Source organism: Phaethon aethereus (genome assembly GCF_964289735.1).
Source record: "Phaethon aethereus genome assembly, chromosome: 25".
Lineage (NCBI taxonomy): Eukaryota > Metazoa > Chordata > Aves > Phaethontiformes > Phaethontidae > Phaethon > Phaethon aethereus.
The window spans coordinates 6,310,471-6,329,294 of record NC_138601.1 but is presented as its reverse complement, the minus strand read 5'-3'; the positions used below and the strand labels follow the sequence as shown (position 1 = coordinate 6,329,294).

At 61.7% G+C, this 18,824-nt stretch overlaps 1 protein-coding gene across 1 annotated transcript; it reads left to right on the top strand.

Annotated features, from left to right (window-relative positions):
• Nucleotides 1-6,373: 6,373 nt before the first annotated feature.
• Nucleotides 6,374-17,944, top strand: TNS4 (tensin 4; the record flags this gene model as incomplete). Its single annotated transcript, XM_082010488.1, has 12 exons — nucleotides 6,374-6,881; nucleotides 11,027-11,471; nucleotides 11,676-12,097; nucleotides 12,937-13,023; nucleotides 13,544-13,663; nucleotides 13,937-14,029; nucleotides 14,379-14,456; nucleotides 14,912-14,983; nucleotides 16,205-16,373; nucleotides 16,886-16,954; nucleotides 17,219-17,245; nucleotides 17,815-17,944. 12 exons carry the CDS (start codon nucleotides 6,374-6,376, stop codon nucleotides 17,942-17,944), a joined length of 2,220 nt encoding a protein of 739 aa, XP_081866614.1.
• Between the last annotated feature and the right edge of the window lie 880 nt (nucleotides 17,945-18,824).

Below are 18,824 nucleotides of genomic sequence, written 5' to 3'. Positions count from 1 at the left end.
GAGGCGAGCAGCTGCAGCGCAGGTACCTGCGGAGCGCCGACTTCCCGGGCCAGCTCTGCCTTTTCCGTGTCTCTTTCAAGTCCTTTTTTCCTTCAATCTTCCATGCTAACGTTATTTGCAGTTCGTATCAGTTCCTCTCTCGCACCTCTTTCTTCTGCTGCGGCTTTGCGTTTAGCTGGTGATTATTCTCATGCCTTGGGAGAAATCTGCTGCAGAGATCTCAAATAAGCTGAGACGTGGTTGCTCCTGCCTGAACAGCACTGCTGGCTGGCAGAGAGACCAAGTGGTGTTTATCCTGGGTGGGGAAGGCTGCTGGATGTTCTGTGAGAAATGGCGTGGGATCACGTTTATTGCTCGGGCTAAAGTTTTGGACTTCTCTCAGTAGTCTATGGGTTTTGTTTTATTAGCAATGACCTTTCTTATTCACCCAGACTTTGAAGCCCGTTTAAGATTTCCGGTGATGTTTGTTGACTGTGCATCTGTACAAGTGGTGTGAGATGCTGCGTTCACCCTGCCCGTAGGAATGAGGCGCTGATCGTGCGTCTGCGTGTGCACCCTGCTTTTCAGTGGGAGGCTGCGGTGTGGTGAAGTGTTGAGAGTTCAAGGCAATAAAAACGCCACGTGGTAGCAAGAAGTGTGACTAGCTGGAGGCAGTGGTTTGTGTAGGGCTGGGCAGGACGGTTGGCTAGCGCTGCATTAGCCCAGGTTATGTGGTACCACTGTACTCTCTTAAGCCACCGACAGTCAGCAAGGTCAAAGCATCGTGGCTCGGGTCGGTATCAAGAGAGGCTGTGAAACCAAAACCAAGGTCCTGAGGATCTGTCCTCGCGTAGGAGGAGAGCAGAGCATCAGGACGATTGCGTGGAAGCTGCGCAACCAGGGGTCCGTAGGGGAGCACTGCGGGCACGCTGCCTGTGTAGGCAGACGTACCAGCAGGACGACGGAGGTCTGAGGAGTGGAGGAACAGTATCTAGTCCCACCTTGTGGCGTTTGTCCCTTGCACCCAAGACAAGAGCATGGAGCATGGTCTGCCGCTTCACAAGGCTTCAAGCCCTAGGATGCAGTGCTGTACGCTCAAGGGAACACGCACGGGCGAGCGCAGACGTGCAGCATCCTTCCGAACTGCTTGAAGGGCTGCAGAGCCCTCTGTGCAGCAGCTCCCGCCCTGCCCCTTCCCTGGGCACCTCCAAAATGGAGAGAAAAGGCCTCTCTTACCTGCAGCTTCCAGCACAGTAGCACTGACTCATGCAGTCCCACGCGGGGACAGAGGTGAGATGTGACCGTGGTCTCCGAAGGGAAAAACCCAGGCTGGTGCTCCAAGGAGATTGTTAGTGTGTCCAGAAAGTCTCACGTTGCTGTAACTCATCTCAAACGTTCCTAGGATTAGCTAATTTAGTCTATTTTTGAACAGACACCCTCTTCTAGAGGTTGTCTCCTTGCTGCCCCTCCCTGAGCTTCCCGTGTCCACTGCTCACCCTGCAAAGAGCTGGAGGGAAAACTCTCCTGGTGCACTGGGACCTCTCCTGGGAACGGGGGACCAGGCTCTGCTGCTCGTCTCCTACCAGAGCAGCTCTTGCCAAAGGGGAAAGAGCCGCCCTGCGAGAGGGAAAGGCAGCATGGCGGGGCGGGGGGCGTTATTTGAGTAGCAAATTCAACATTACTGATAAACCTCCTCACCCGAAACCCTGGAGACCCTTTCAGAAGCCTGCGATGTGGCTAAACAAGCAATGCACTGGGGCTGTCTGCCGGGGGGCTGCTGGGGGAGGATGGCTTCCGCTGCCGGGCGCCGACGGGTTGCGTCGAGTGCTTCTCGCTGCCCCAGCACAGTCCGGCTTTGGCGATGGCCGCAGGGATGCTGCCCCGCCGCGGGGCTCCAGGGGCTGATCAAACGCCGAGAGATAGCAGCGCTGCCTGGGATTTCACAAAGGCTGCTTTCTGCTGCTGAGCTTTCTCCTCACCCCTGTTCGAGCAAGGAGGGAGGGGGCTTTGTCTGACAGTCGCCCTGCCCCTCCGCGGGCACCAGCTGCCCCGTGCTCCCGGTGCCGGACTCCGCCGTAGCCGGAGGTGTATTAGTATTTGCTGTGTGATACCGCTGCTCGCTCCGCTCTGCAGGCGAAACACAGCACAACCATGGCCATTTTTCCCCTCGCCCTCATCAGCACGCCTTGCTGACCCAGGCAAGTCACCCCGCGGCCCTCGCAGTGGGGGCTACGCTGGGCGTAATGAGCTCTGTAAATCCTGGGCGTGCCAGCAGTTCCTTCTGCCCTTCCCGGTGAGGGGATGCATAACTCATCCGGGGGCTCCCGGGGCTCCCGCCGCACGGAAGAACAACCCGGACGCGGCAGCTGGCTTGGCCGCGCCGGGTCTCTGCGCAGACAGGGAACACGCCTGTGTCCCGGCTCGCCTGTCTTAGCTGCAGATAGCGTCGCCGGGACGCCCAGGGCCCTGCGTGCGACGCTGCGAGGCCGCGCTGTCGGCGCTGCCGTTTCCCTGCCGGATCTGCTGAAGCCTGGGGAGAGCCCGCGCGGCCGCAGGCGGAGGTGGAGCCGGGGGTCCGCACCGAGCTCGCTGGGCTACAGAGACGAAGCCGGGACGGGGCCCTGCCCGAGGGACTTTGCTCCATGTGGGATCCACGGGGCTCAGTCCACGCGGTCGTCGCGGCCCGGCTGGGCGGGGCTGTGCCCCGCGGCCTTGGGAAGGGCGTGCAGGCGGTTCCACAGCCGGGGCGTGTCTGGTGCGGCCCTGGCCCGAGGGCACCCTGCAGCCCCCCAAACCCAGCCCATCTGCCGCCGCAGCGCTCCGCAGCCCCGCAGGACGGCTCCAGCTCCGGCCCCAGTCCCGCCTGCCCCGGCCCAGCTCCCTCAGGGGGCCGAGGGGAGGACTGGGGTTACTGGGCTGAACGGCAGCTCCCGCCTCACCGAGCTGGGTCTCTTGGTGCGGCAGGCAGCGGCTTCACCGAGAGCCTTTGTAAGTGTGTCGCCTGCATCCAAAACCCCTTCACCTTCGGGGGAATTCTCTTCCACAGGCTGTTTCCAGAAGCAGAAACCCTGTAATTTCCAGTCTAGATGTGTTTGTGGCCAGCTTATTTCCATGTCTTCCTGCGCTCGCCTTGTCTCTGCTCAAACAGCAGCAGTGCTCCTGCTCCTTCCCCCAGTGCTCCTGCACAGCCAGTAAATCCTCCCAGCCCCGCTTAAGCTAGCGCGCCGAGCCCCGTAAGACGTGTCTGCAGCGCCGGGCTTGCTTCTGCCAGGGCTGCGATGCTGCTGTCGCCGCGCTTGCGCTGCTGCCGCCGCCGCCGGAGCAAACGCGTTGCGGCCCGCGGGCTGCGCGCGAGGGCTCCGCTCGTTCCCGTTGCCCTTGGGAAGTCCTGATGGGCAGCGTTTGTCTCTCAGGGCTGCGCCGCGCTGGTGGCTAACGGCCACCTTGCGATTAGCCTCCTTCGGCTCGCCCTTCTCCTCCTTTGCTCCTCCGAGCAGAAGAGCCTACGGCTGAGGCTCGAAATTCTTCCCAGGAGCCTGGGACATCTCTCACTTTAACCCAGAGAAGGGAAGGGAGGAGAAATGAGGCTTGGAGGCTAATTCTGGAAGGATCAGGCACGAGAAAGATCAAAAACTAAGGGCAGGAGTACAAGAGAGGAGGGAAGCTGTTGCGTGCATGCTCCTGGAACCCCCCGACAGTCCTGCTTCATGCATACTGCACGTTATTTCTGTACCTACTTAAATTAAAACCAGCCTTGTCTTGCGGACGCTGACTGGAGCCAGGCAGTTCTTCTCCCCAGGGGAGAATCCAATTTTTACTCCATCTAGCTTGTGTTTTTGACCTGGGATGACTCTTCTTTTTATATTTAACAAATGTTCCCTCCAAGCCTCGTACCGTGCTGCACTTCTCACGGTGGTGCCTGCGGCGTCGTGGCACATACGTGCTCCCAGGCAGGGAACCAGAAGCGGGCAGACTGCTGACCCGTGGTCCGACTGACCGCGCGGCCGAGCCGCGCCGTGCCGGCTCAGAGGCGACGCGAGCTCTGCGGCAGAGCCCCGGCACGGCCGGCCCGGCTGGGCAGTGGGCAAGGGGAACTCGCGTCCCAGCCCGCCTCTGCATTCCCTGTGCCTGGGGGCTTGGGTCCAGAAATGCTGAGGAGGAGCAGTGTGGGGGTGCTGGCCGTGGCACGGCCGGCGGGCTCGCGGGAGGGACCCCACCACGTGCAGCCATACATCTCACCCACCTGCCCCCCGAGCCTGGGGAGCTGCCACCCCGAGGTCCAGCTCCTCCCACCCATCTTCTGAGAGATCCCTTCACAGCGGGACAACCCGCGCCGGACTGTCCACCTCCTGCCGGGGCCAGCACGGACCTGGCTTGCGGAGCACGGCCCCGAACGCCCGGCGGCGCAGCTGGAGCGGCGTGTCTTCCCGTCTGTAGTACCGACGGGTTAGTTGCGGCTCAGGGGTGCCAGGTGCCTGTCGAATTTGCAACTAAAGGCACGGCAGCTGCCTGCCAGCGGTGCTTTCCTTTCTGCAGCGCAGGTCTTGCTGCAGGACGTGTCCGTGCTCCGGAGCCTTTCCCACGGACCAGCCTGCGGTGCTGTAAATAAAATCTATCAGAAGCTCGGGAGACACAGTGGGGTCCGGGCTGAGAGGAAGCTAAATGGGTTTGAAGTATTTATGCACTTCTGCAGGCCTTAAAAACCTCTCCTAGCTCTTCTGAGAGCATCAACGAGTGTGACTCGTGATCCGTAGCCGTGCCGAGCGCTCTACGCTGCAGCAGCAGCAGCCAGCAGCCCTGCTTTGCTTCTAACGCGCTGATCTTTGTGAGTCTGCGCTGCTCTGGGTGTCTCTCCGGCAAGAGGAGAGGCTTCTTCAGGGTTATATAATTCATCGAGGGCAACGCCGGCCTGTTTTGAGCCACCTCCATAACGGCTCTCAACACCCAGCAGGGCAATTAGTCACCGCGTACCAGACGTGACGTACCGTGCCAGCCCAGCGCTCCTGCCCGCGCCCGCGGGGAGTCACGGACTGGCTGCCCGAAAGCAACGTGTCTCTTTCCTAATCCTGTGACTCCATGGTTAATCAGCCCGAGATAGGCGAGTAAATAAGTCAGTCACTCCAGGCTGATGCAGGGAAGGACAAATATTTTAATAAGCGTAGCCCACTGTTTGTGTGTATTACACACCAGATCCACCCAGGATACGGCGGGGGGAGCCCGGAGCTGTGGGCTCAGCCCCGGCCAGCGAGCCTTTGGCTCCCACTCTCTGGCCATCCTGTGGTCCCCACCAGTGCTGCCCTCCCTGAGGGCTGGAGAGGACGGGTGCGCTCCCACGCAGCCGGCGCAGTACGGGCATGGGGAACGTGCTCGGCTTTGATGTCCCCGAGCACCGAGACGCTGGATTTTGGCTGCAGTGGTGGGTACGGAGGGGCACAGACCTATTTTCTTCACACTGAGACAAATGGGTGAGGTTCCCTCAGTGTGTTTGGTGGCAGCTCCCGACGTGTCAACGTGCCGACAAGCGTGAGGGAGAGCAGCAGCCGGTGGGGACCCCACTTGTTTGCCGACGCACTTGGACGACTTCCCCGCTTCCAAACGGCGTCCTGAGACCCCGTGCTCAGAGCACCCCCAAGGGAAGCCTGCCTTCTGCCGAGAGTGGTTTTAATGGCAAATTGAACACCACTTTCTGTCTAAAGCAAAGCCAGAGAGCGTTCAAAATTTAACAGCAATCAGACTCCTAGAGCGGCGCGTTGGCCGAGAGAGCAGCCACATACAGAGGCTCCCAGGCTCGGCTCACATGGTACCAGCAAAATAAACCCTCAGATTAAGCGTACGCCCACCCGCACCACATCGCTCCGGCACGCAGCTCCCGCTCCCCAGCCCACTGCGCGTCCCCCCCGCGTGGCTCCAGGCTCGCTGCCTCCCGCTGCTCCGCTCTGGCTCCCGAGGGTCAGGGTCCCACGCAAAAGTCGTTAGTGACACTTCGTTTCATTCTTAACCAATAAGCGCTATGCAAATAAAGCAGGACGCAGTTTTTAGGCCCTTGAATTCTGAAGAGCTGTTGCAAATTAATCCTCCTTGCACTTGCCCAGACGCACTGTGGCACCGGGAGCAGAGGCGGGGGGGGGAAGCAATACAGGATGACTTGTTTTCTTATGAGCTGAATTCCAGCTTTGCAGTCCAAATCCCCGTTTTTATGGACTTTTCCGCTGAAGTCTGCTCCCGCCCGGGGCATGCCTGTGTAACCGCTCCTCTCTCTGCATTCCTTAGATTCTTCTTCCGTTGGAGACGCTGGATTGAAGGAGTCTGAGGTCCCTGGTGGAGAAAGGGCGGCGAGGAGGAGGAGGAGGAGGTTTCCCTTGGACTCTAAGCCGTCAAACCAGAAAAGCAAACCATGTCACAGGTCATACAAAACCACGTGCTGCGTGTTGGACAGACCGTGTGTGTTTCCTCACAGGAGGAAAGCAAGAGCTTGCGCCCGGCGGGGTACCCGGGCTGCTCCGCGCTGCCGATGGAGTACGCCTACCTCTCAACGGAGGGCTGGCCCGACCCGTCCGCGACGGCGCACGCCCGCGCGCGCCTGCTTCCCAGCGGAGGGCCGTACGGAGCCCAGCCCATGTTGGAGCGTGCGGCGGCTCGCACGCCCGGGAAGGGGCAGCGGGATGCCCCTTTGGAGAGACCCGCTGCCCCGTATCGGCCGAAGGAGGAGGACACCGGCATGGATCCTGAGGCTCACCCGGGGTCTCCTACCTTGGACATATCAATAGAGAGTCTCAACCAGCTGATCCTAGAAATCGATCCGACCTTTCAGCCGCTCGCGTGCAAGCCGGTGAAGGACGCAGTCCAGGCTGCGGCTCAGGCTGCCGCCGCCGCCGCCAAGAAGCGAGATCCGGAGGCAATAGGTGAGGCAAACGGCGCCGGCCGTGCGGCGGAGCCGGCGCAGCCCAGACCTAGTGAAAACCGTCCGCACGAGGCAGAGTGACAGTCCAGGGCAGGGAGGCTGGCCGCACGCCGGCTCCGGTGGGCAGGATGAGGTCCCGTGCTCCTGTGGAGGGCTGGAAACGGGCATCGGCGGCACCCCCCGCCACCCCCAGTGGGATCAGTGTGGGATGCTGCCTGCTGACATCAGGGCCTCGTGTAAAGAAGCAGGAGAACAGACGGTATCCAGGCTCTGCCTGACTGAGCAGGCGCTTAGGTGGCCCCGGTCTGATCACTGTTGAATGTGCCGTGTCCAGCTAGCTCAGCAGGATCCGAAAGAAGACAGGGAGAACAGCCTTTAATTCAGCCCGATGCTCGTTTCCCTGTGTTCGGAGAAAACGTTTCTCATTAGAAATGGGACTCGTAGCTCCCGGGAAGCTCCCAATCCAAGTTATTACCACCAGTGACCGGAGACAGGCACTGACCTCGGGATGCGATGTGTGGACCGCGCTTGTCCCCGCAGCAGAGCCCCAGTTCCGCCAAAGGGCAGCGGAGCCTGGCCCAGGGTCGTACTTGCCCTGTGGAAGCACAAGGATTTGAAGCCGGCGTTCCAAAGCCCTGGGCTGAGGTACCGATCGTCACACAACCATCCCATTTAAACATTCCAAAGCATTTTGCCAAGGAAATCCTGTTTCCAGGGCTTGTGCGCCGCTCCGGCAGCGTACCTGGCACACGCAGGGCAGAACACCAGCAGCACGTACCAACCCCCTCTTTCTGCTCTCGTGCCTGGGTGCCGTACGCGAACGCTTTTGCCACGCTGCCCAGCCGCCCCCGCGGCCCGAGGCCCTGCTGTGTGCGCTGCTCCTGGCCCAAGGCTCGCGCCGGCGGCCCTCCCGCGGCGTGGCGGCTGCTCAGCACGCCGCGCGCGGGGTAGCGCCAGCCGACGGCGTGCTGCGCGCCGCTGCAAGCGTGCCGGTGCGCCGGAACCGACGCGGTCAGGTGCCTAAAGGTACCGTCTCGCTGCTTCGGAAGAGCCGTACTGCCTGTCTGTGTCTTTAGACACGGAAATACCTTGAAAATCTGTCCCCGGGCCTCTTTCCGGAGGCAGGTCACGGGAGAGGATGTTAAAGGCGTGAAAAAAATTCTGTTCTCCCTCATCTCTCATGCAAAGAGCTGCCTGAGGAGCACGGGGCCGGAGAAGGACGAGGTCTGCAAGCGCACTGAGCCGCGGGCCTGGGGTGCGAGGGTCCCGCCGCTCGAGCGGGGCGGCAGCGAGGCGGGAGTCGGGCGGACGGCGGGGGTGGCCTCGCAGCTGCCTCACTTCAGCTTTCATTTTCTTTTAACAGCTCTTTCTTTTGATGCAAACTTCCTGCTGCTGCCCGGCATCCCTCTTCGCCCGCCTCCTCCCACCGCGGCCGTGCCAGCTGTGCCGGCGCCGCTGGCCAGCTGGCCCCGAGGGGACGCTCCCGTTAGGCCTCCCCTTCCTGCCCCCCGGCTTCCCGAAGGGTTTCCTCCTCTTTGTCCCAGGCGTAGCTCCCCGCAGGCACAGCCGCTGGATGTGGGGCTGGCAGGACACCGACGGTGCCCAGGGTCCGCGAGAGCGGCTTGTCCGTGGCTGGTGGAAAGTGAGAGGAGGCCTTTTAACAGATGCTGTAGCAATGGGAGACACCTTCACCCGTCACCGGCTGCCTCCGGTACCCGCTTGTTCCTGGAGGAGAGGAGAGGGAGAGGGAGAGGGAGAGGGAGAGGGAGAGGGAGAGGGAGAGGGAGAGGGAGAGGGAGAGGGAGAGGGGAGAGAGAGGGAGAGGGTGGCTCAGCTCGCACGTTTGCAGCGCTTCTGCCACTCCTTGATGCTGAAAACCTCGCCAAGGTCTTGAGCAAGTATTTGAGGTTTCACCACACATGATAAGCAGGAGCAAAGGCAGAAAAGTAGGAGGCAAAGGGCCTCGTCAGCCCGGTGCGCAGATGCTTTTCACTTATTTCTTTGAAGGACAATTAAAACCCCCATTTCTTTTCCCCTTTTGAGGGAGGCATTGACAAAAAGCGTCCAGCCCAGAGCTTGCCGTTAGGGTTTGCTCGCCGATACCAGCAGCATGTGGCTGCGGAGCCTTCCCGAGGACGGGCTCTGGAGGAGCGGCTGCCGGCCGCCGGCGGCAGTAGGGGTGTGGAGGGGGAAGGCTGCGGTTCTGGCTCCATCCCGCGCGTGGTCCGGCTGCGTCCCCGCTGGGGACCGGCCCTCCTGGCTTACCCGGCACCTCCTCGGCGGCTCTCCGCCGGCCGTGCCCACCCAGTCCCGCGCCGGGATCGGCACAGAGAAGGGGCTCAGAGCGTAACTTTTGTACGGACTTGTGCTTTTCCCACTCATCAAGCTTTATGCCCCAAAGGTCTGGTTGTTCCTTGCAGTAAAGAGGGTCTGCGGTGCTCGGCAGCCCGGAGCCCGCTACCCTCGCCAGCCGGTCCCGGGGCGCGGCACAACACCCCCGACTGCTGGGGAGCGCAGGGCTCTTCGGAGCAGCTTTTCATTGCTGCAGCAAAAAGGTTTTTCTCTCTCCAAGAAACACCTTTAAGAAGGGAAACTTTCCTGAACTCCATGGCAGGGCAAGAACCGGGAGCTGAAAACAAAGCTGGGCACGTTCAGGCTAGCGAGGCGGCGCACACTTCTAGCAGCGGCGGTGATTAACCACCGCAACAGCTTCCCTGGGGGGGTGACGAATTCGCCATCGCTGCAAGCGCTTAAATCAAGTCTGAGTGTCTCTTGCTAAAAGGCATCTTCTAGCACAGCCAGAACCGATGGCCGCATTCAAGGACCCCGGTGACCGACGTGCATCGGGCGCCTCGGGAGCCAGGCACCCCCTTGTCCTGGCCGTCTTGGAGCAAGTGGTGCCCTGTCAGCTGTTACCATGTAAATGCAGATATACAGATATATATAAATTTTAGTCTGGAGAAGAGGAGGCTGAGGGGAGCCCTCATCGCTCTCTACAACTGCCTGAAAGGGGGTTGTGGCGAGGTGGGGGTTGGTCTCTTCTCCCAAGTAACCAGCGACAGGACGAGAGGAAAGGGCCTCAAGTTGCACCAGGCGAGGTTTAGGCTGGATATTAGGAAAAATTTCTTTACGGAGAGAGTGGTCAAGCATTGGCACAGGCTGCCCAGGGAGGTGGTGGAGTCACCGTCACTGGAGGTGTTCAAAAAACGTGTGGACGTGGCACTTGGGGACATGGTTCAGTGGGCGTGGTGGTGTCGGATTGATGGTTGGACTTGATGATCTTAAAGGTCTCTTCCAACCTTAACGATTCTGTGATTCTGTGAAATAATGGCAAGCAAAGGGGCTAGGAGATGCCTTGCCTGCCCCAAGCATGAATGGAAGATCAGGAAGAAATCCACAGCAGGGCATGGGCAGAGTAGCTGCCTGGGGAATGATGTCTCTCAAGAGACTCAGGCAGGATGGCGGATGGCGGAGGGCAGGGAGAGCAGCCGGCCCCTGGGCTGAGCGCGTGCCGCTGGCGTGGCTGGTCCCGTAGCCGACACCTAGAGCCTCGTAACCGCCCTCGTCCCGCGTGGCTTCCCTCTGCCTCCCGCTCCGCGGCGCGGATGCTGCGGCTGTCCGGCCGTCCCGCGGGGCGGGTGACGTCCCCACGCTCCTCCGCACAGCCAGCTCAGCGGGTGTGCGGGGCCGCGCGCTGCTGCCGCGGGCGCCCTGCGAGCCCGGCGTCGTCCCCGGGGGGAGCAGCCAGATGTTTCTCTCTTGAGTCAGGCGCAAGCAGAGGAAACACCCGCCTCCCGCTGCAGGTCTCGGCAAGCGCCGGCTGGGTAACGCCGGCGAGGGGGGTCTGTGCAGTCAGACATGACCGCAGGTAACCCCTCTTCCCCGGGCGCCCGCCAGCACTGGGGTGGGTCACTGCGGCTTGGCGTCGGCACAGAAATCAGCCCGCACAGGCTCTTAACGAAGGCCAGCACTGGGCCACGGGGGTCTCCCTGCAGAGCCCGGGGGTCTCCCCTGGGCCCAGCGGCCCTGCAAACCGGAGCCAGAATTAATCGCAAGAAAAACAGAGCTGCGTGTCCCGCAGAGAGCTTAGCTAACGAGCCTGACTCAAACACCGAATCGGTAACGACCTTCTCTTTCTTCCTGCAGACACTAAATACATAGAGATGACACCAGGCAGAGCCGCGCGTCCCGAGCTGCTGTGGGGCTCCCCCAGCCCTTCAGGTGCGCCGTTCTCGAGGTCCCCCCAGGGCGACGGCTTCCTGCCCCAAAAAGGGGGACTCGGAGGCAACTACGGCACCAGTGGCAGCGTGGTTTTCTCGAGCCCCCCCAGCCCCGCGAGCCCTGGCTCGGGCGCCCCGAGCTGCGCCGCCTCCCCGACCCGCAGCGAAGCGTCCGAGCGCGTCGCAGCCCCCCGGCAGCGCGCGGCTGGCCGGCCGGACGGCACCCCCTGCGGCCCCGGGGCGCTCGGCACCCCCCCGGGCTTCGACAACCTGCTGAAGCCCGTGCCCGTGGTGAGGGCCCAGCAGAGGAGCAGCCGGGTCTCCCTGCTCTCCACCAGCCCCGGCTCGGACACCAGCTACGTCCTCGGAAGGTAAATGCCCCCCTGTGTCCCTGACTGGGGCTGATGACGGATGAAAGGGGCACGGGGCGGTTACCCCAGGCCCCGCCGTCCAAGACCTCCTTCCTGGGGCTGAGTCGACGCCCCGCAGCGCCGGCACGGTCTCCGGGCGGGCCGCGGGTCGCATCCCGGCTGAACAACCCCGCGATCTCCTCCCGCTCTGTCTCCCTCCTGCAGCAGCACCCACTCGCTCCACAACGGCGACTCGGACGCTCACCCCGCTGCCTGCGGCTCTGCTGGCTGCCCGTCCCCTGCCAGCCTGGGCAGCCCCCGCCCAGCCTCCCCGAGCCTCAGGTCTCACTCCGGAGAAGCTTTTGGCCTGAGTCCCCGCCAGCCCAGGGCAGCCTCCTCCGCCACGGCCAGCAGCTCCCCAGCCCAGAAGGGACAGGCCAGCAGCTGCCCCCCCTCCATCCACAACTCTGCCGCCGACATCCCAGTGCTGCTGGTGAACGGCTGCCTGGCACGAGGCGACGCGTCTTCCAGGCTGGCCAAAGCTCCCCCCGCCTCTGCCGCGCAGACCCCCAGCTGCAGCCTGGCCTCGGGGCTCGGCGGCCTGAACGCCGCGCTGTCGGCGCCAGCGCTCTCCTGCGTCTCGGACAGTAAGTCACCGCCTGCCGCAGGGCGGCTGCGGGAGGGAAGGAGCTGTAGAGCCCAGCAGCTGCCGGGAAGGGGGGGCGAGCACCGCTTTCTACGCCGCTTTCTCTGTGCGCTAGAGACGTGACGGGCAGCCGGGCCTCGCCGGAGCCGGGGGTCCGCGATGCGTCTCCGCAGGGTCGCGGGGCTCTGCGGTGGTCGCCAGCTCTTGGCGGAGGACCCTGCGTGCTGGCCGTGGTGTTTTGCCCACGGGGGCCCTGGGGCATGTGCTCAGCAGGCAGACGCGCTCTGGTCCCCTCAAGGAGATGCAGGCACACGTATTTATAGCACCTGAGAATGAGGACCGTAATTCTGGCATTTCATACTTGTTTGTGGGCCCAGGACGGGCGGGGAGGGGGGTTAAGGGTTCCAGTTTGCTCTGGGGCAGAGCTAAAGATACCGGCATCCGTAAGGCCCCTCGGTCAAGGGTAAACACCAGGGCTGTTGTTCTCTGGAGATCAGCAGAGGCAGCTCTTGGGGCAGAGGGTTTTAATTGGGATTCTTACGGAAAAGCAGGAGAGCTTTGCGGTTCAGATCCTCAGCCGGTGTAAATCCCTGTGGTCCAGTGGACTTGTGCAGGGCTGGGCAGACCGGCACTGCTGGGGGATCCCACGTGCTGCCCTTCTGGAATGGCTTCCCCTGAGGAGCAGGGATCAAGCGCTGATCAAAAGGATGGGAAAAAACTTCAGCCCTGGCCGGCTTGAAAGAGAGACATCTTTGCTATGGCTCGGTCCCGCTCGGTGATGCCTGCTGCGAAGGTCTTTCGGGTCCCTCGCTGGCCTTGATGCTGTAAGGTCTCTTGCAGGTCCCCTCAGGGCTGGGCAGCCGACCATGAAGTTTGTGATGGACACGTCGAAGTACTGGTTCAAGCCGAGCATAACCCGGGACCAAGGTAAGGCAGTAAGTGTCTGCGCTGGGACAAGCCCACCTCTGCAGGACTGCTGCCCGTTCCCCGGGCTGCGCTTGGCCTCCCCGAGCACCTCAGTCCACTCTTGCCCACACTGGGGTCCTGCGGGGACCCCCCGGCGGCAGTTCAGGGGGCTGACGCGCCTGGAGACCCACTCACAGGTCTGGGGGAAGGCTCAGAAAGGCGGGCTGTGCCGCGGCCCCTCTGTCCCCCGCGAGTCCAGCAAAGCTTCTCCTGCCGCCGACGGTGCCGCTGCTCGGCACGGCCCGCACCGTGTCCTGGGGACCGCAGGGACCCGGGGGACAGAGCCGGGGCCCCTCCGCCTGCGGGGGCACCGCAGCCCGTACCCGCACGGGGGACACGTGCGTGCTCAGCAAACGCTCCAGAGTGTTTCTTGCCGCTGCCAAGAAGCGACTCCCCGCGACAGCACCGGCCGGACGCCAAATGCAGAGCGGGGACGTTCCACCTGTTTTGCGTGGCTGAGCCTCTGCCTCTGCTTTGACAGCGATCCAGCTGCTGAAGGACAAGGAGCCAGGCACGTTTGTTGTGCGGGACAGCACGTCGTACCGGGGGTCTTTTGGACTGGCGATGAAGGTTCCCGTCTCTCCATCCGGCTGCCAGACAGGTACAGGGACTCGCTCGGGAAGGTGGGGATTTAGCTGAAGCCAGTCAAACTAAAGCAAGCGGAGAAGCCGCGGAGCTCCGGTTGTGTGAGGGACGCCGCAGCGGGGTCTGTGCGTGCCCGTCCCCACGCGCGGGGGGCTGGCACTGCGCTCGCCACGCGGAGCAGAAGCTCCGGTGGATGCCCTGGGACGGGCCCCGGGGCGGGCAGGGGAGGGCAGGGGCGAAACAACGGTGGTCGTGCTGGTGCTGACACTGTCTTCGATCCCGCTCGCAGGCGATGAGAGCGCTGACCTTGTCCGGCACTTCCTCATCGAGTCGTCTCCCAAAGGGGTGCACTTGAAAGGAGCCAGCGAGGAGCTGTATTTCGGTAGGGACGGTGCCGTCACCCGCAGCGGCCCTGGCAGCCCCAGGAGCCGTTTCCAAAAGCCCCTCGAAGCACCGGCCAGGCCCGGGGCTGCTCCACAGCCCTGCAGCGAGCGTGGGGGCCCTCCAGCCCTGGCTCCTGCCCGCGCTCCTCTGCCAGCGAGACTGTGGCGGTGGTCCCCAAACAAGAACATGGGGTGGGAGTTGCAAAACCCACTTTTGTCACTGTGAGGCCCCAGTTAGCCCAGATCAGACCCCCTCTTCCCTCCTCCTGAAGTCCCTGGGGCACCGTTGAGGGGCCAGAGGCGCGTGGGGGGAGATTCCAGGCACCGACTCCTGGTTCTGTCTCGCAGGGAGCCTGTCTGCCTTCGTGTATCAGCACGCCATGACGCCGCTGGCGCTGCCCTGCAAGCTGAGCATCCCCCCCCGAGGTAGGGGGGTGGGAGAGGTGCTCCGAGCGGCCCCTCCCGCTGGGCTGGGGGGACGGGCAGGGTCCTGCAGCGGGGAGGGGGCCGAACCGCCCGGGTGCCCCCGCAACGGGCTGGTTGCCCTGGCTGCCGGCGGAGCAGGGACCTGCCAGAGCCGACGCGAGTCCGAGACAGCGGTGACTTGCTTCTGCTGGGCATGGAGGGTGGTCGGCAAAGCGGCCGGAGCAGGGGACCACTGCGGGGGGGCAAGGGAAGGAGGAGTGGGGAGATCAGAGATGCACAGAGCCAGAGGGGGAGATGGAGGACAATTAAATTAATTACTGCTCTAAGCCCCTGCAATTCAAGCGGTCCTGGGCCTTTGGGCCCCTGGTGAGACAGGGAATTTCAGCCCGTGCGAAGCGGTGGCCCAGCGCAGCCTGACCTGCGGGCTTCAGCGCTCCTCTCTGTCCTTTGTGCAGATCTTGCTGACGGAGAAGAGAGCCCTGACTGCGCCCCGGAATCCGCGCTCTCCGCGCTGAAGAAAACTGCTGGTGAGGGAAGGAGCAGGCTGCTGTCTCCAGGGGACAGTCGAGTTTCCAGCAGCTGGAGCTCTGGGCATGCACCCTTGCTTTGGGCTTTAGTCCTTACCCCTCAAACAGCAGGCTCTGTTTTCCTATGACATCCATTCCGACACCATTCAGAGCAGGAGCTGAAAAGCCGGCGCTTGTCTTTGGAGCTGTGCAGAGCAGCAGGTCACCCCAGTGCATCTGTGGGTGCCCGTGCAATGTCCCCCTCCTGGCTTCTTCACCAGGGTGGAGACACCTGAGGGTTTTCTTCACATCCTCAGACCATGGACCGGCCAGGGAACCTGATGTTTTTAAGGAGAGGAGACTTGTGGTCCTCACGGTAGTGAAGTAAAGTTTGAAAAAACAGTTCTTGAGGTCCCAAGGCTGATAAAAGACCCACAATTCCCACAACTTTAAGTAGCCCCTGGCTTTTAAGCCTCTCTCCCGACTGGCCTCAACCACAGTATTGAACTGATGGGCACCGAACATCTGGAGTTCCTGGGAGAGGGATGGGGCAGTCAGGGGCTGCTTAAATTGCTGAGGGACCTTATGGGAGACACATGGAAACGGCACAGCAGGACGGGGAAGGGTCTTTGCTTCTTTTCTGCGCCCAGGGGCCCCCAGCCTCGGGGCAGCGGTGGGTGGTCTCCAGGTGAGAGCGGAGCGCGATGGGCAGGAGACCATGCGGTCATGGTCACGGTGCCGTCAGGGGAGTCGGGAACTGCTTTGTTTTGCTGGAAATTCTGAAAAATAAGTTGGCAAGCTGAAAAGTTTAGTTTGACCCAGAACAGCCCTTTAAACAGCTCAATCAGCCTGAAATGTCATGTTTTAGGTTGGCCTTCAGCTGTTAGTTGGCTTGGGGTATTTCTGCTTTTCATTAAAGGAAATATGTAATAAACAGAAAAAAAACCCCAACAAATCTGACATTTAGAAACCGGAAATTAAATACTTTGACTTTTAAAACAATTAGTGCAAAGAATTAAAGTAAACCAAAATACATTCGTGAAGAATTTCTGAGTCACCAAATCTTTAATTTTCACCAAAACAAATCCGACCCACGTACATGTGTTCGGTTCCGCAGGGTAACGCCTGGGACCAGGCCCTGGACCCAGCACCACTGCGCCCGGCACTGCACGTGCTCAGTGCGGTGAGACGCCGGCATGACGCTGGCCCCATGCTGAGCCAGGCTCCGTGCTGTCCTTGCAGTGTGCAACGTCTTGTACCTCAACTCGGTGAACATGGAGACGCTCACGGGAGCCCCGGCCATCCAGAGAGCCGTCTCCTCCACCTTCGAGCTGGAGACGCTGCCCACGCCCACCCTCGTGCACTTCAGAGTGACGGAGCAGGGGGTCACGCTGACGGACATCCAGAGGAAGTAAGAGCCGCCGGGGGGGTCAGGACGGGGCTGCCGGGCTGCTGCCGCGGCCAAGCGCTCGCCGGTGGCGAGGGGCAGGGGGGAGCTACACGCATGGAAACGCAGCCGGCCCGTGACCGCCCAGCTCGCTTCTTGCCTCTCAGCCTGCCGCAGCGTGCTGGTCCGCAGCACACCGAGAAGAAGTGGCCCGCTAGGACGAATCCGCGTCGCAACCCAGGGATGGACTTGACCCCTGCTGTTACAGCGCAGGGCACGGTGCTGCTTTACGCGAAGCCGGTGGCAGCATCTCAGGAGTGGGAGGCGGGAGCCAGCTGAACCCGCGAGCTTTGCCAGCTGCCAGCTTGGAGGCAGCCTGGGGGAGCAGGACCCCCACAGCCCCGTCCCCCACACCCTCCATTCCCAGGGGCCACAACAGTTCGAGCGGGGCTTGAACTTGCAAACGCCTGTTTCTCGCCCCGGCTCTGCCTGGGCACTTTCCTCCTCTAACGCCCGCTCCCTTCCTCCCCCGACAGGGTGTTTTTCAGGCGACACTACCCCTTGGCTGCCGTCAGGTTTTGCGGGATGGACCCTGAGAACAGAAAGTGAGTTATCGGCCGCTCCGCGGGCCGGGGGCGTCCGTGCCGGTCGGAGCCGCCGCGCGGTGCTTGCTTCCCCGCGGCTCCTGGCGCGGCTCTGCTGCTCCCGTTTCTGCACGGCTTAAAATTCCAATTCCCAACCACTGGCGGCGCAGCCCCTGCCCCAGGCTTAACGCGCTGGGGTTTAGCTAAATACAACCCTTGCTTTGCAGCTGATGGAATGAGTTAAATATCAGTCCTTGAGCAAATCCAATTCTGTTCTTCCCTCAGGTGGCAGAAGTACTGCAAGTCCTCGAGGTAAGACGTGCGCGGGGACCTCCCGCAGCCAAAGCGTGCCGGTGGGAACTGGGGGGGAGATGCTGCTTGGGCCCAGCCTCGCCTCGCCAGTGGGTGCACTGCAAAGCTTTCCAGAGCAGCAAAGAATCAAAGCTGAAAAACGAAGAGGGGATGCGATAAAAGTTAATGCGGTGGCAGGATGAGACGTGGGGCAGACGGGTGAAGCTTTATGGGGGGTTTTGCTCTGTAGGTTTTGATGAGGGGCTTGGCTGAGCGCCGTTCTCCGCAACCCCTCATGCAGAAAGCCCCCGTCCAAATCTGTCCGCCTTCCCGGTGACTCGCTTGCTCTGGGCTCAGGAAGTGAGTTTATATCTGGCTCTACCTTGCGTTCACGAAACTTTTCACAGCTGGGGAAGCCTTGCCAGAAACACTTCTCCTGGCTGTTTTCCTTCCAAGTAAACGTGATTGGGGAGCGGGCCAAGGTGGAACTGCTGGAACCGGGATTTTGCTTTGTGGCCGGGGCTAGTTGAAGCATATTCCTTTGGGTTCCTGGATGCAAACTGCATAAGGCTCTCTCTCCTTTTTCAAAGGATCTTTGGGTTCGTGGCCAAAAGCCAGACAGATTCGGAGAACCTCTGTCACCTGTTTGCAGAGTATGACGCTGTGCAGCCAGCGTCACTTGTCATCGACCTTCTCCGCAAGCTCCTGCCGGGCCCGTAGAGGACAGAAACCCTGGGACAGCTCAGGGCTGGCAGCTGCCCACACGCTGCCGAGCTTCTACTGCTCACCTTTGCCTGCTTCTGGGTTGCATTTTGGCAACGGCTCATATTTATATTTTTTTGTTACATATCGTCATGTCGGGAGTCTCTGTTAAAGTTTTTGTGCTCTGGTGAGATGAGATGTTCCTCCAAGACCCTCTGTGGGAAACCGCGGGGCAGCGCTCGCCGGGGTGGCCAGCACGGGACGGCTGCCCACGGGGAGCTGTGCCGGGCTGGGAGCGGCGCTGCGGGACGGGAGCTGCACTCACCGTACAGAGCCGCTGCCTTCCTCGCCTGGCACGCACCGTTCCCTTTCCTCTGGAGGGCTGAAATACTCTGGCTGAGATTTCTACCGGCAGCGGGGGATGCCGGTGCTCGGGGTGCCCAAGCTGAGGCGCGTTCGGTGGAGCTGAGCCCCTGCCTTCAGGGGCTGCGCTCTAACCCCCCACAGTGCCATGGGAGAGGAGGTCTGGGGACCTCACGGGGGCCTCACGGGGGGGGCCTCGCCTCCCTGGCTGCAGACCAGCACCAGGAGGCAGTTTTGCACATCAAAGCATATAAAATCACTACGGCCTGATGAAAAATGCTGCTTCCCTCACAGAGCAAGCAGCATCGAAAGGCAGACATGTCAAAGCAGCGTATTTTGCCTGGTGCTGGTAAATCCTCCTGCCCCTTTTTGCAAAGCGGGGTTACAGGCTAGCTCAACCTCCAGGCATCGCAGCGAGCTGAGAAATAAATGTTGACATTTTCATGACAGTAAAACGTTGGGTTTTTGGAAATGACTTGCATGAATTTGGGCCAGATCCTCAGATGACGTAAATTGGCGCAGTCTCGTGGAAGTC